Source organism: Sus scrofa, chromosome 4 (assembly GCF_054392235.1).
Source record: "Sus scrofa isolate SSC_HxYL_T2T_F1_AM1 chromosome 4, Sscrofa_HxYL_maternal_Yorkshire_Landrace_v2.0, whole genome shotgun sequence".
In the NCBI taxonomy this organism is placed as follows: Eukaryota; Metazoa; Chordata; class Mammalia; order Artiodactyla; family Suidae; genus Sus; species Sus scrofa.
In genome coordinates, this window is record NC_139386.1 from 36,960,580 (window position 1) to 36,975,639 (window position 15,060).

Sequence of the window (15,060 nt, forward strand, 5' to 3'; positions counted from 1 at the left end):
TTATAGTGAAGCCAGGAAGTAGGGTTGCATGCTTCTGGTGGAAGAGTGAAGAATATGATGGGTATTGGGCCCATTTTTTTTTCCCTTTGGCCTTCTAATAGGGAAAAAGTCTACATTGAAATTTCTTTCCCATTATTCTCAGCTAATTAATTTTTCTATGTACAACATTCTTTTTTTATGGCATAATTTTCCTTTTACATATTATGCTATACAAATGGAATAATGAATTGTCCATGTTTGTGGTTGGAAGAACACTGCTGATCTCATGTTAAACAAATGTGTTCCTTTCTTCCTAGGCTTCCTATACTCAAACAAAAGATTGGTTTGCATTAGCAAAACAAAGCCAGCAGACAGTATCAACTTTTTCATTACCATCTTATATACTCCATCACAAAACTGAATCACCAGTTATTTCAAGTGTTTCTGGTAAGTTAAAAAGGATAAGAATGACCTCACAACTCCACTTAAAGTCTTTTGTTGCTGTTGTTCTAAACTTACAGTATAACATTTGGTGGATGAAGAAGAAAAATTAATCTAATTATCTCTCCTTCCAATTCCACTTTCTATTGTTTTTTAAGAAAGAGCCTAGTACAGTGAAAAGAGGATGGGTTTAGAAATCAACTCTGATGCTTATTAGTTTGTGACTTCATTAAATTATTCCACCTCTGGGAGCCTTGTTTTCATCATCTGTAAAGATTAAAATGATAACATACATACTAAACACATAGAAACACCTGGCCTAGGGCTTGGTATCTAATAGGCAGTCAATAAATGTTTGTCTTTATTTCCTATTACAGTTTATAAATTCTTATTAGTAAGCCTTTAAAATAAAGTGGGGAACTAGTCACTTATGATGGAGCATGATAATGTGAGAAAAAAGAATATACACATGTATGTGTAACTGGGTCACCATTCTGTTCAGTAGAAAAAAAATAAAAGGTAAAAAAATAAAAAGAAAAAAAGGTTAAAAAATAAAAAATAAAAATAAAATAAAGTGGGTGCAGCCTTTCTTCTTGAAAGTAAATAGTGAGTCACAGAAGTTGAGTTTCCTTCTGCTTTTAAGGTGAGACTCTTTTTCACCTTGAAAAGTAAGTAAATTTCTACTGTGGGGAACTTTTGTGGGTGACACAAACTTTTCATAAATAAAAGGAATTTCCAGAAATGGGAGTAACTGACATATGACATTGTTAGAGGAAAAAAAATCTAGCACTGGGATTCAGGAGAGGAACTCAGCAATTCACTAATAGTTCTTTTTTTTCTTTTCTTTTTTCTTTTTTTTTCTGGCTTTTTGGCTTTTTGCCATTTCTATATGGAGGTTCCCAGGCTAGGGGTCTAATCGGAGCCATAGCCACCGGCCTATGCCAGAGCCACAGCAACGAGGGATCCGAGCCGTGTCTGCGACCTACACCACAGCTCACTGCAACACCGGATTGTTAACCCACTGAGCAAGGCCAGGGATCGAACCCGCAACCCCATGGTTCCTAGTTAGATTCGTTAACCACTGCACCACCACGACGGGAACTCCCACTAATAGTTCTTTATGTAATTCTTCTGCAAAGTATAGGCAAGCAACCTCTGGGGGTAATAAGTCTAGATTCTCTGGAATTGAACCTAAATCTAGGTAAAGAGGAACTTTTTCAATAGTCTAATTGAAAATTGCTGAATTTACAGATTTCTTAGTATTTCCCCCAAGCAGTAAAGTAGAAAATTGGAGAGTAAAGTTAGTAAACAGGAAGAGAAAGGATAGCAGGAGGGCAGGGAGGAGAAATGCCAGCCTAGCGCCTACCTCCAAGTCTATGGGGTTGAGTGGAATATCCTTTCGCAGGGGATACTGAGGAAATTTGGTGTATTTATTTTCAATTAAAATCATAATGAAACATTTCCATTAAGATGTGAAACCTCTCACTGAGAAAACTGAGGACACATGGATCAGAGTTTTCCAGATCCACAGCTTTGCAAGGGGTAGATTTTCCATGTGAAATAAAGCTCTGATACCAGCTATTTCACTGATTTCTGAAAGACAAAAAAAAAAAAAAAAAAAAAAAAAAAAAAAGGAGCTAGACTATATCTTTAGAAAAAGTATAAAAGCAATCTTTTTGTAATCATAGCCTTTATAAGGGCCTTCTGCAATTTTAATGATAGGTTGTGAATATAGTAGTAATTAAATCTTTAAAAATTGCTACTATGGAGTTGCTGTTGTGGCTCAGCAGTGATGAACCTGACTAGTAACCATGAGGATGCAGGTTTGATCCCTGGCCTCACTCAGTGGGTAAGGATCTGGCATTGACATGAGCTGTGGTGTAGGCCAGCAACTGCAGCTCCAGTTTGACCGTTTCCATATGCCATGCGTGTGGCCCTAAAAAAAAAATAATAATAATAAACATTGCTTCTGTGATTCTACTTCTGATCTCTTCATCTATCATCTCATCATCTATGGTAGCTAATTTTATTTTACTATATTTTATGAAATATTAAAGCAATACATTTGTGTCATATTTTAGATTCCACATATAAGGGATATCTTACTTTACTTAATATGAAAATTTCTAGTTGCATCCATGTTGCTACAAATGGCATTATTTTATTCTTTTTTACGGCTGAGTGGTATTCCATTGTGCATATGACCACATCTTCTTAATCCATTCATTTACTGATGGACATTTAGGTTGTTTCCATGTCTTGGCTATTGTAAATAGTGCTGCTGTGAATATATGGGTGCATGTATCTTTTTGAATTGTAGTTTTTCCCAGGAGTGGGATTGCTGGATCATATGGTAGAATCTAAAATATGGCACAAACGAACCTATCTACAGAACAGAGACAGACTCACAGATATGGAGAACAGACTTGTGGTTCCTGGGGGGAGGGGAAGGGAGTGGGATGGATAGGGAGTTTGGGGTTGGTAGATGCAAACTATTACATTTAGAATGTATAAACATTGAGGTTCTACTATATAGCACAGGGAACTGTAATCTCTTAGGATAGAACATGATGGAAGATAGCATGAGAAAAAGAATGTGTATGTATGACCAAATCACTGCTGTATATCAGAAATTGGCACAACACTGTAAGTCACCTATGCTTTAATAATAATGAAAAAATAAAATCATCCAAGCCACACACACACAAAAAGCATGTGCAATCATTTGATGTGCACATCCTAATTCTTTTATAGATTTGCCCTTTATCTGTTGACATTATCAGCCTGAAATATTACATCTTAAAAGTATATAACATCTTTTTGAAAATCCTCTTTGTTAAGGATATTGAATATTTAGTTCATCTGCCACCAGCATCCCCTTTCATGTGCAGGGAAGACACAGCTGACCCCTGTTGGTAGTTCTTTTTTGCTGCTGGTCCCAAACGTGGCTTTAGACTCCTCAAGGCACTGGTCCCTACAGTTACTATCTATAAGCCCATTTGCCATCCTAATTCTATAACATCTAATTAATGATTTTTTAAAAACTTTACATTCGTGTATGATCTAATAGTCTTTTCTGATTTAATATAGAAAGTTGTATCTTTGATGATGGAGTTCACCCCAGGACGAAAAGAGGCTCATCTAAAAGCACTGGGTTAATTTCTGCGTTTGAAGAAGATGGGTCTGTATCTCTACAAGACACTCCTTCTCAAGCTCTCCTGAGGATATACCTCGAAAAGCAACAGGATGTTGATAAAAGCCTGACATTGCATTTCTCAACATGTGAAGAATTTTTAAGATCTTATGTAAACTTTATTTTGAGAGCAGCAATTCATCAAATTCTTGGAGTGCCACTTAAAGAAAGTCCAGATTATATAAATTTCAACAATGTAACAGAAGTGGTATTTGAGGAGTGTTTGAGGCTTACCTCTGGCAGGAATGTTTTGCCAAGTGAAATGATTCAAACCATAAAGTCGGAAGAGAGTTTAAAAGAAGCAGTTTCAAAACCTGAGAGTGTTGGAATAGAGAGCAGGGCTGATTGGTGTATTTCTCATAAAACTTATGACATTGGCAACAGAAAGGAGTTTGAAAGATTTAAGAAATTTGTAAAAGGTACATTAGGGGAGAGATATTGGTGGCTATGGATGGATATTGAGAGGTTAAAAGTTCTTAAGGACCCTGGAAGACATCAAAGGTATTTCCATTTTTTTATATTTCAATACTTTAAAAACCAAATTATAGGATATTAATTTGGGTCATTTAAGCACAGGCAGAAGGCCTGAAATAAATATGTAAATGTAATTTATACTTTTAAAGGAATGAATAATAAGATTTAAAAAAAAATATAGATGTTCACTATTTCTGTGATTTCATAGTAGCAGTTATTTAATAGTAGCAGTTATTTGCTTTTTTTTTTTTATGTCTTTTTGCCTTTTCTAGGGCCGCTCCCACAGCATATGGAGGTTCCCAGGCTAGGGGTCTAATCAGAGCTGTAGCCACTGGCCTACACCACAGCCACAGCAACGCGGGATCCCCACCCCACAGAGCGAGGCCAGGGATCGAACCCGCAACCTCATAGTTTCTAGTCAGATTCGTTAACCACTGTGCCATGACAGGAACTCCCAGAAGTTACTTGCTTTTAAACATAGTCTCTTTTCTTATAGATTCTAAACCTGCTTTGAAATTAATCAATTTTATTTTTATAATGTCCCAGTGATGTATTTTTATAGGAAAAAATTTTATCATATATATGCATCCACATTGGCATAAGATACCTCTCATAAATACACCTTTCCTAACAGCCATCTCTATTAACAAATTCTATGATGTTTAATTGGATGCCACTTAGATATTCACATCTGAATGAGATATCTGCTAGATATCATCTCCAGAGCCCTTTGGAGAGGTCTGATGGGTTTCAGGTCTTTGACTGCTCCATATATTTTAGGTCACTCTGAGTCTTAAGAACCTTAAGAGGACCATGCTTTAGGAGAAAGTCCTTATTTTGTCTGTGTTCTCCTGCCCTGAAGCACATCAGCTATCACAGATTGCAGTTCCCATTAAGAGACTGACTGAGTGATTACTAGTGTGACTGAGTCATGCCGGTTCTTTCAGTGGCATTTAGATCATAGAGCTCATCATTGTACATAGTTATAAGAGCAGGGATTACCAAATGATTATTATTGTGAAGCATGACCTGATTGATCCTGGAGTGGAAGGCTACTACTGCTTTTCAAGATACACTGGGGGAGATACATGCAAGCAACCTGCAAGGGTTCTTCAGAATTAATACTCTATTAGTTGCTGTTGGGGCTGTAACAAACTTTGTGGCTTAAAGCAACACAAATTAATTCTCTAACAGTGAGAGGGTTAGAAGTCTATAATAGGTATGCTGAACTGTATTCCTTCTGGATACTCTAGGGGAGCAGTTATTTCCTTGCCTTTTCCGGCTTCTGAGGCCACCTGGTTTCCTTGGTTCGTGGTCCCTTCCGCCTCTTCAAAGGCAGCCACATAACATCTTGTCTCCTCTCTGACCTCTGCTTCTATCCTCACATCTTTTCTTCCCAATGACTCTTACCTTCCTGCCTCCCTCTTAGAAGGACTGCTGTGATTACATTAAGGCCAACTAGATAATCCAGGATAATCTCCTCAAAATCCTAATCACATCTGCACAATCCCTTCTATTACATAACATTCTTAGGTTCTGGAGCTTAGGACCATCTGTGTTAGGGCATTGCTCAGCCTACCAAAAATACCCTTCTCATCCCCATACCTGTGAGAAATGTTTTTATCTCCACATTGATATCCCTGTAACTCACTTTTGGTTTTAAGATAGTTCGTGGTGGAGTTCCCATTGTGGCACAGCGGAAGCGAATCTAACTAGTATCCATGAGGGTGTGGTTTTGACCCCTGGCTTTGGTTAAGGATCCGGTGTTGCCATGAGTTGTGGTGTAGGTTGCAGACGTGGCTTGGAACCTGCATTGCTGTGGCTGTGGTGCAGGCAGTTGGCTCCGACTTGATCCCTAGCCTGGGAACTTCCATATGCCGCAGGTGCGGCTCTAAAAAGCAAAAAACAAAAACCCCCATAGTTCATTACTTGTCGGAAACATTTCGTAAGTGAAAATATTTGGCTAATTGAAAAATGTATTAATGTGCATGCATATGTGTTTTATTTCAGACATCTAGAGAAGATGAAAAAGCGCTATCTAGTGAGCAGTGGAGATTGTTACCTTTCTACAGAAATCTTATCAAAATTCAAACTGCTAGATGGATCTCAGTGGAAGGAAGAACACTTGAAAAATATTCAGACTGAGGTTGTAAAACCCTTACTTCTTTACTGGTAAGAAAATTATGTGGGAGTTCCTGTCGTGCCACAGTGGAAATGAATCCGACTAGGAACCATGAGGTTACGGGTTCGATCCCTGGCCTCCTCAGTGGGTTAAGGATCGGGCGTTGCCATGAGCTGTGGTGTAGGTCGAAGACGCGGCTCAGATCTGGTGTTGCTGTGGTTCTGGCGTAGGCCGGCAGCAACAGCTCCGATTCGACCCCTAGCCTGGGAACCCCCATATGCCACGAGTGTGGCCCTAAAAAAACAAAAGACAAAAAAAAAAATGAAAGAAAAGAATGTGAATCAAAGTTATTTGCTTTCACTTGTCTTATGCTAGTTACAAATTATATGTTCGTTTTTGTCTTAAGGATACATAACTTATGAAAATGTAAACTGACAATATTATTATATCTTTGGTCTTCCTTAAGGTACCTTTCCCTTAGGTAATTTGGATGTTTGAGGGTCTTTCAATCCCCGATGAGACTGGATGGCACTTAAATTCCATTTTAACTTTGTGAGCGCGTTCTTCTACAGCTGATCTTTTTACACTCAGGATCTCATCAAATTTGTGTGTGTGTGTGTGTGTGTACACATACATGTGTACATATAGCTTGAGTTAGATTTATCTTCTCAATAAACATTCTGTGCGCACTTGCTGTGCGCCACTGCTGAGCTAAGGTTACAAGGGCAAAACATAGTCCCATCTAGAGATCCTGGTCTAGTGGGAAGAACATACAGGTGAAATGAGTGTAATAAAAGAAAGTGTGGTGAATGCACAGGAGGCAGAGAAGAGGTAATATTTCACCTGGGACTCTAGGGACTCTAAGCAAGAAAAAGAGAATGGACTTAGTGGAGGAAATGTGTGCCGTCTGTGGAGTTCCCAACATGGTGCAGTGGAAACGAATCTGACTAGGAACCATGAGGTTGCGGGTTCAATCCCTGGCCTCGCTCAGTGGGTTAAGGATCCAGCATTGCTATGAGCTGTGGTGTAGTTGCAGATGCAGCTCAGATCTGGTGCTGCTGTGGCTGTGGCTTTGGCCAGCCACTGTAGCTCCGATTAGACCCCTAGCCTGGGAACCTCCATATGCCACAGGGTGTGGCCCTAAAAAGAAAAAAAAAAAAAATGTGTGCCATCTAAGGATCAGTGAGCTGTCCATCGTGGCTGTGATGGATCTGATTACATCACTTCTTTCTTTAAATCTTTCACTAGTTACCCCGAAGCTTTCGGTGTAAAGTTTAGATTCCTTTAGTTCGAAAATAAGGTCATCATGATTTGTCTCTTGCCTGCCTCTCTGGCAATATCTCTCATCTAGGTTTTCCAGATTACTTGTATATGTTGTGTTTTTCCATATATAGAGAGAATGCTGTTTATCTTTCTTTAAAAACTTCTATTCTTACATATTTAAGACATGCAGAAACATAAATTACACTAGAATAAGTACCTATATACATACCATCCTACTTAATAAAACATTGCTAATACAGTAGAAGCTTTCCTTTTTTAAAATTTAACTTTTTGAGATAATTGTAGATGTATACAAAGTTGTAAGGTAGAATAATAAGAGATTCTGTATACCTTTCATCCAGTTTCCCCCAGAGGTAACATTTTGCATAATGTGGTACAATATTGCAATGAGGAAATTGACATTGATATAACTCACCAGTCTTTTTTCATATTTTGCCAGTTTTACATGCATTTATTTCTGTGTGTGTATAGTTGGTTCTATATAGTTTTATCCTATGTTTTTGCCATTACAGTCAAGATACAGAGAAGTTGCATTATCACAAGTATCCCTTGTACAGCCCTTTCTAAACATACCTCTTTCCCTCTCCTTTTCTTTTCTTTTTTTTTTTTAAACTCAGTGAATTTGATTATAGTTGTACATCCATCCTCACAACCCAATTTTACATTTCCATCCCAAATACCCAGCCTATCGCTCCCCTACAACCTGTCTCCTTTGGTAACCATCAGTTTTTCAAAGTCTGTGAGTTAGTTTCTGTACTACAAATAAGTTCACTGTAACCTTTTTTTTTTTTTTTTAAATTCCGCAAATAAGTGATAGCATATGACATTGGTGTCTCAGTATAAGATTAACTTCACTTAGCATGATAATCTATAGGTCTATCCATGTTGCTGCAGATGCCGTTATTGCATTCCTTTTTATGGCTCAGTAATATTCCACTGTGTATATGTACCACATCTTCTTTATCCACTCCTCTGTTGATGGACATTTAGGTTGTTTCCATGTCTTGGCTATTGTATATAGTGCTGAAGTGAACAGTGCATGTCTTGGCCATTGTATATAGTGCTGAAGTGAACAGTGCATCTTTTCGAGTCATGGTTTTCTCTGGATAGATGCCCTGGAGTGGGATTGCTGGATAAAATGGTAATTATATTTTTAGTTCTTTGAGGAATGCCCCATACTGTGTTTCATAGTGGTTGCACCAATTTACATTCCTACCAACAGTGTAAGAGGGTCCCCTTTTCTCCACACCCTCTCCAGCATTTATTGTTTATAGGCTTTTTGATGACAGCCATTCTGGCTGTGTAAATTCCGGTACCTCATAGTAGTTTTGATTTCCATTTCTCTAATGATTAGTGATGTTGAATTTCTTTTCTTTTGTTTTTTTTTTTTTGCCATCTGTATGTCTTCTTTGGAGAATTGTCTGTTTAGATCTTCTGCCCATTTTTTGATGGGTTTGTTTGTTTTTTTTGGTATTGAACTACAGGAGGTGTTTATAAATTTTGGAGATTAATCCCTTGGCAGTCGTTTCATTTGCAAATATTTTCTCCCATTGTGTGGGTTATCTTTTCATTTTGTTTAGGGTTTCCTTTGCTGTACAAAAACTTTTAATTTTAATTAGCTCTCACTCGTTTATTTTTGTTTTTATTGTCATTACTCTAGGACGTGGATATGAGAAGATATTGCTGTGGTTTATGTCCAGTAGTATTCGGCTTATGTTTTCCTCTAAGAGTTTTATAGTATCTGGTCTTATATTTAGGTCTTTAATCAATTTTGAGTTTATTTTTGTGTATGGTATTAGGAAGTGTTCTAATTTCATTCTTCTACATGTGGCTGTCTAGTTTTCCCAGTATCACTTACTGAAGAGACTATCTCTTCTCCATTTTATATTCTTGTCTCCTTTGTCATAGATTAGTTCACCGTAGGTGCATGGGTTTCACTTTCCTTTTCTCACTGTCTCTAATTCCTGGAAACTACTACTTTATTATATAAATTAAATAATACAATATGTAATCTTTGGGGATTTTTTTTTTTTTTGTCTTTTTGCCATTTCTTGGGCTGCTCCCGTGGCATATGGAGGTTCCCAAGCTAGGGGTCGAATCGGAGCTGTAGCCACCAGCCTATGCCAGAGCCACAGCAACGTGGGATCCGAGCCGTGTCTGCAACCTACACCACAGCTCACGGCAATGCCAGATCCTTAACCCACTGAGCAAGGCCAGGGATTAAACCCACAACCTCATGGTTCCTAGTCAGATTTGTTAACCACTGCGCCACAACAGGAACTCCATGGGGATTATTTTTTTATTCAGCATAATTTCTTGAAATCCATCCAAGTGTTGTATCAATAGTTCTTTTTCTTTGCTGAGTAGTATTCTATTATATGGATGTTGCACAATCATTCACCCAATGAAGGACATTAAGATTGCTTTCAGTCTTTTTTTTTTTTTTGTCTTTTTAGGACTGTACCTGCAGCATATGGAAGTTCCCAGGCTAGGGGTCAAATCAGAGCTGCAGCTGCTGGCTTATGCCACAGCCACAGCAATGCCAAATCTGAGCCACCTTTGTGACTTATACCACAGTTCACAGCAATGCCAGATCCTTGACCCACTGAGCAAGGCCAGGGATTGAACTCATGTCCTCATGGATACTAGTTGGGTTCATTACCACTGGACCACAACGGGAACTCCTATTTTTAGTCTTTTGATATTACTAATAAAACTGCTATGAATATTCATATGGAGATTTCTGGATGAACATAACTCTTCATTTCTCGGAGATAAATGTCCAAGAGGGAGATTAGTAGATCATATAGTAAGTCTGTTTTTAGTTTCAATAGAAACTGCCAAACTATTTTCCAGAGTTGATGTACCCTTTTGCATTCCCACCAGCAGTGTATTAATGATCCAGTGTTTCTGCATCCTTGCAGTTGTGCGATGTTGTCACAATTTTCTACTTTGGCCATTCTAATAAGTACTCTAGTATCTCACCAATGTTTTACTTTGTAACTCTCCGGTCCTTAATGTGCTGAACACTTTTTTATACGCTTATTTTCCATTTGCATATCCCCTTCAGTGAAATATATGTGTGTTTTGTCCATTTTGTAATTGGATTTTCTTGCTTATTATAAGTTTTAGAGTTCTTTTTATATTATAGATACTAGTCATTAGTGAGATGTATAGTTTGCAAATATTTTCTTCTAGTCTTTAGCTTGTCTTCTTAAAGAAAAGCTTTCCAAAGACGACTTCTTTTTTTTTTTTATTAAAGTGTACTTGATTTACAATGTTTCTTCAATTTCTGTTTACAGCAAAGTGACCCAATCACACACAGTTCCCTGTGCTGTACAATAGGGCCCCAGTGCCCATCCATTCCAAATGTAACAGTTTGCATCCAAAAACCTTAAACTGCCTGTCCATCCCCCCTTCCTCCTCCCCCCAGGAATCACAAGTCTGCTCTCCTTGGCCGTGATCTGTTTCTGTTTTGTAGATAGGATCATCTGTCCCATATTTTAGATTCCACATATAAGTGATATCATATGGTATTTGCCTTTTTCTTTCTGGCTTACTTCACTTAGTATGAGAATCTCCAGTTCCATCCATGTTGCTGCAAATGGCGTTCATTTATGTTTTTATGGCTGAATAGTATTCCATTGTTTTTATGGCTGAGTAGTATTCCATTGCATTCCATTCCAACATATCTTTTTTTTTTTTTTTTTTGCTCTTTTTAGAGCCGTATCCATAACATATGGAGATTCCCAGGCTAGGGGTTGAATTGGAGCTATAGCTGCCAGCCTACACCACAGCCACAGCAAAGCCAGATCCAAGCTGTGTCTGAGACCTACACCACAGCTCATGGCAACACCGGGTCCTTAACCCACTGAACGAGGCCAGGGATCAAACCTGTGTCCTCATGGATGCTAGTCAGCTTCATTTCCGCTGTGCCACGATGGGAACTCTGGTACCACATCTTCTTAATCCATCCATCTGTTGATGAACATTTAGGTTTTTTCCATATCTTGGCTAGATCAATGGAATAGATAGAAAGCCCAGAAATAACCCAAGCACCTATGGTCAGCTTTATCTATGATAAAGGAGGCAAGAACATACAGTGGAAGAAAGATAGTCTCTTCAATAAACAATGCAGGCAAAACTGGAAAGCTACATATAAAAGAATGAAAATAGAACACTATCTAACACCATACACAAAAATAAGCTCATAATGGATTAAAGACCTAAGTATAAGGCCAGATACTGTAGAACTCCTAGAGGAAAACATAGGCAGAACACTCTTTGACATAAATCACAGCAGCATCTTGTTTGATCCACCTCCTAGAATAATGACAATAAAGACACAAACCAATGGAACCTAATTAAACTCAAAAGCTTTTGCATAGCAAAGGAAACCATTAAAGAAATGAAATGACAATCCACAGAATGGGAGAAAATTTTTGCAAATGATGCAACAGACAAGAGCCTAAACTCCAAAGTATACAAGCAACCTATCCAACTCAACAACAAAAAAACCAAACAATCCAGCTGAAAAATGGGAAAAAATCCTAAAAAAGGTAATTCTCCAAAGAATGCCCAACAGGCACATGAAAAAATGCTCAACATCTCTACTTATTAGAGAAAAGCAAATCAAAACTACAATGAAGTACCACCTCACACCAGTCAGAATGGCCATCATTAACAAATCAACAAATAACAAATGCTGGAGAGGAACTGGAGAAAAGGGAACCTTCCTACACTGTTGGTGGGAACGTAAATTGGTACAACCACTATGGAAAACAGTATGGGGGTACCTCAGAAAACCAAATATAGAACTACCATATGATCCAGCAATCCCACTCCTAGGCATATACACAAAGACTTTTTAAAAGAGCCTTTTAGAGCTTCTGAGTTGGTGAACATGTAGAGGTGCTGGAAGGTGGTGTGCGCGCGCGCGCGCGCGCGCACACACACACACACACACCTTTCCTTGTGCATCTCTTCCATCTGGTTGTTCCCAAATTACATCCTTTTATAAGAAGCCAGTAATCTAGATTAAGGAAACAAATAGAAATATTGTAGATAATGGGAACCAGAATTCTCATCAATGTGGAGGAGAGTTACAAATACACAAGAGAACAGACTGAATCACGTGGTATAGAACTGGATTTAGAGGTGCAAATGGAAAATGCCACTTTCATAAATTCATGTTACCATAGTCAATTATGAAGACTAATTCACTGACAAAACAGGACAAATCAAACAACAGAAGACCATCCAAACAAGAAAGAAAACAACTTGCAAGAGAAAATCTGAATCATGTGTTAGAATTTTCCCTGGTTGCCGGGGGGTGGGGGGTGGGGGTGTGTCGGTGGGAGGGGGGAGTATTTCGGGTGACTCTCCAAATGAAGGGTTAGGGTTCCACATAAGTTTTACTCTGTATGCTTCATTAGAGTAGAAGCAGTTATATCCTCTTGGGCTAAGTTTATCCAACTAATGCAAACTTTCCTATGTCAGATATTGCTGCCTACACCGCTATTAATGCTAAATATAAACCATATCTGAGAGATTAAAAAAAAAAGTTCTGTCATAGACCAAAATTTTTAAGCTTTGATGAGGTCCAGTTTTCCAACCTTCCTTTTATGGATTATGCCTCTGGTGTTAAACCTAAGAGCCTCTTTGCCTAGTGCTTTATTCTGAAGATAGTCTCCTATGTTTTTGGGTTTTTTTTCCTAAAATCCTTGTAAATTTATGTTTTACATTTAAACCCATGGTCTATTTGGAACTAATTTTTATTTCAGGTGTAAGGTTTAGGTGAGGGTTCAATTTTGGTTTTTTTTTCCTTGCTTATAGATATCCAGTTGTTCGTCCTCATTTATTTAAAAGGCTATTTGTCCTCTTTCCTTCTTTTCTGTTTTTCACTAACAGGAAAAGCAAATTGTATAGATTCACATAACTACCACGACAATCACTGTACAAACAATTCTATCACCTTAAGATGCTCTTGGAGTTTCCTGGTGGCCTAGCAGTTAAGGATCTGGCATTGGCACTGCTCAGATCACTGCTGTGGTGCAGGTTCAATCCCTGGCCCAGGAACTTCTCCATGCCGTGCAAGTCCTCCACTCCTAATGCTTAGCAACTGCTGATCTGTCCTTTGTCACTATAGTTTTACCCTTTTTGGAATGTCCTACAGTTAAATTATACAGTATTAACTTTTTTTTTTTTTTTTTTTGTCTTTTTGTCTTTTGTTGTTGTTGTTGTTGTTGCTATTTCTTGGGCCGCTCCCGCGGCATATGGAGGTTCCCAGGCTAGGGGTTGAATCGGAGCTGTAGCCACCGGCCGACGCCAGAGCCACAGCAACGTGGGATCCGAGCCGCGTCTGCAACGTACACCACAGCTCACGGCAACGCCGGATCGTTAACCCACTGAGCAAGGGCAGGGACCGAACCCGAAACCTCATGGTTCCTAGTCGGATTCGTTAACCACTGCGCCACGACAGGAACTCCAGTATTAACTTTTTAAGACCGACTTCTGGTTGGTTATCATAATGCTCCCAAATTGTTTCATGTGTCGTAGTTCATACATTTTGTTACCTTGGCTTTCTAGTTGTTCATTGTTGGTAAATAGAAATATGATTGAGTTTTGTGTGTGCTCCCTCAGTGTTGGAGAGGGCAAAAGCCCTTCCAGTCTCAATCGCTAACCTCAGATGGGCCTGCTGTGCTTCTGTGGCTCCTTTGGTGCTTTTCCATTCTCAGGTCCATCAGGCACTCCCATCTTCTCACCCACACACTAATATTGTGCAGGTCTTAGAGCTGATCTATGGACTCACTTGTATTTTGGAGTTTGTGGGAATCCTTCTCACTTTAACATTTTTGTCTAAATGTCTGTGAATTGGGGGTTGTGTTATCTAGTTGTGCTGTCTTTTTATGCAGGAATTATGAGACCTACTAAAACAATGCCATTTTCCCAGCATCCTCTCTTACCCTTTTTCTTGATCTTGCTAAATCCTGCATATTCTTTAAAATTCAGAATAAAACATAAAGATACACTTAATGTAACCACCACATTGGTTGGGAAATATAGCATTGCCAAGACCTCAAAGATGCCCTCCTGATCCTCACTCCTATTTGGAGGTAACCACTATTTGATTTTGTGATTATCACCTTGATTTTCTTCAAAGTTTTACCATCCATGAATGCAGATAAATCCCTAAACACATTTAAAAAAAAAGAAATTGGGGGGGCTGCACCTGTGGCATGTGAAAATTCCCTGGCATGTGGTTAACGAATCAGAGCTGCAGCTGCTGGCCTACACCACAGCCACAGCAATGTAGGATCTGAGCCACATCTGTGACCTACCTCACAGCTCATAGCAAGTCAGGATCCTTAACCCGCTGAGTGAGGCCAGGGATCAAACCTGCATCCTCATGGATACTAGTCAGGCTTGTTTCCACTGAGCCACAATAGGAACTCCTAAACACATATTTTTGTATCTGTTTAGTCTACAATTTTATAAAAATAGAATTGTGTTGTATGTACTCTTTTGTGTCTTCTATCAACATTATATTTGTAAGATTTGACTGTAA

General features: G+C 38.7%; 1 protein-coding gene across 1 annotated transcript in view; it reads left to right on the forward strand.

Annotated features, from left to right (window-relative positions):
* RGS22 (regulator of G protein signaling 22) overlaps positions 1–15,060 on the forward strand; it is a 160,534-nt gene that overhangs the window by 55,683 nt on the left and 89,791 nt on the right. Inside the window, exons 8-10 of the mRNA XM_085020961.1 lie at positions 297–426; positions 3,511–4,114; positions 6,098–6,259. Coding sequence (XP_084877087.1) covers positions 297–426; positions 3,511–4,114; positions 6,098–6,259 — 896 coding nt within the window. The remainder of the gene's footprint in view (positions 1–296; positions 427–3,510; positions 4,115–6,097; positions 6,260–15,060) is intronic.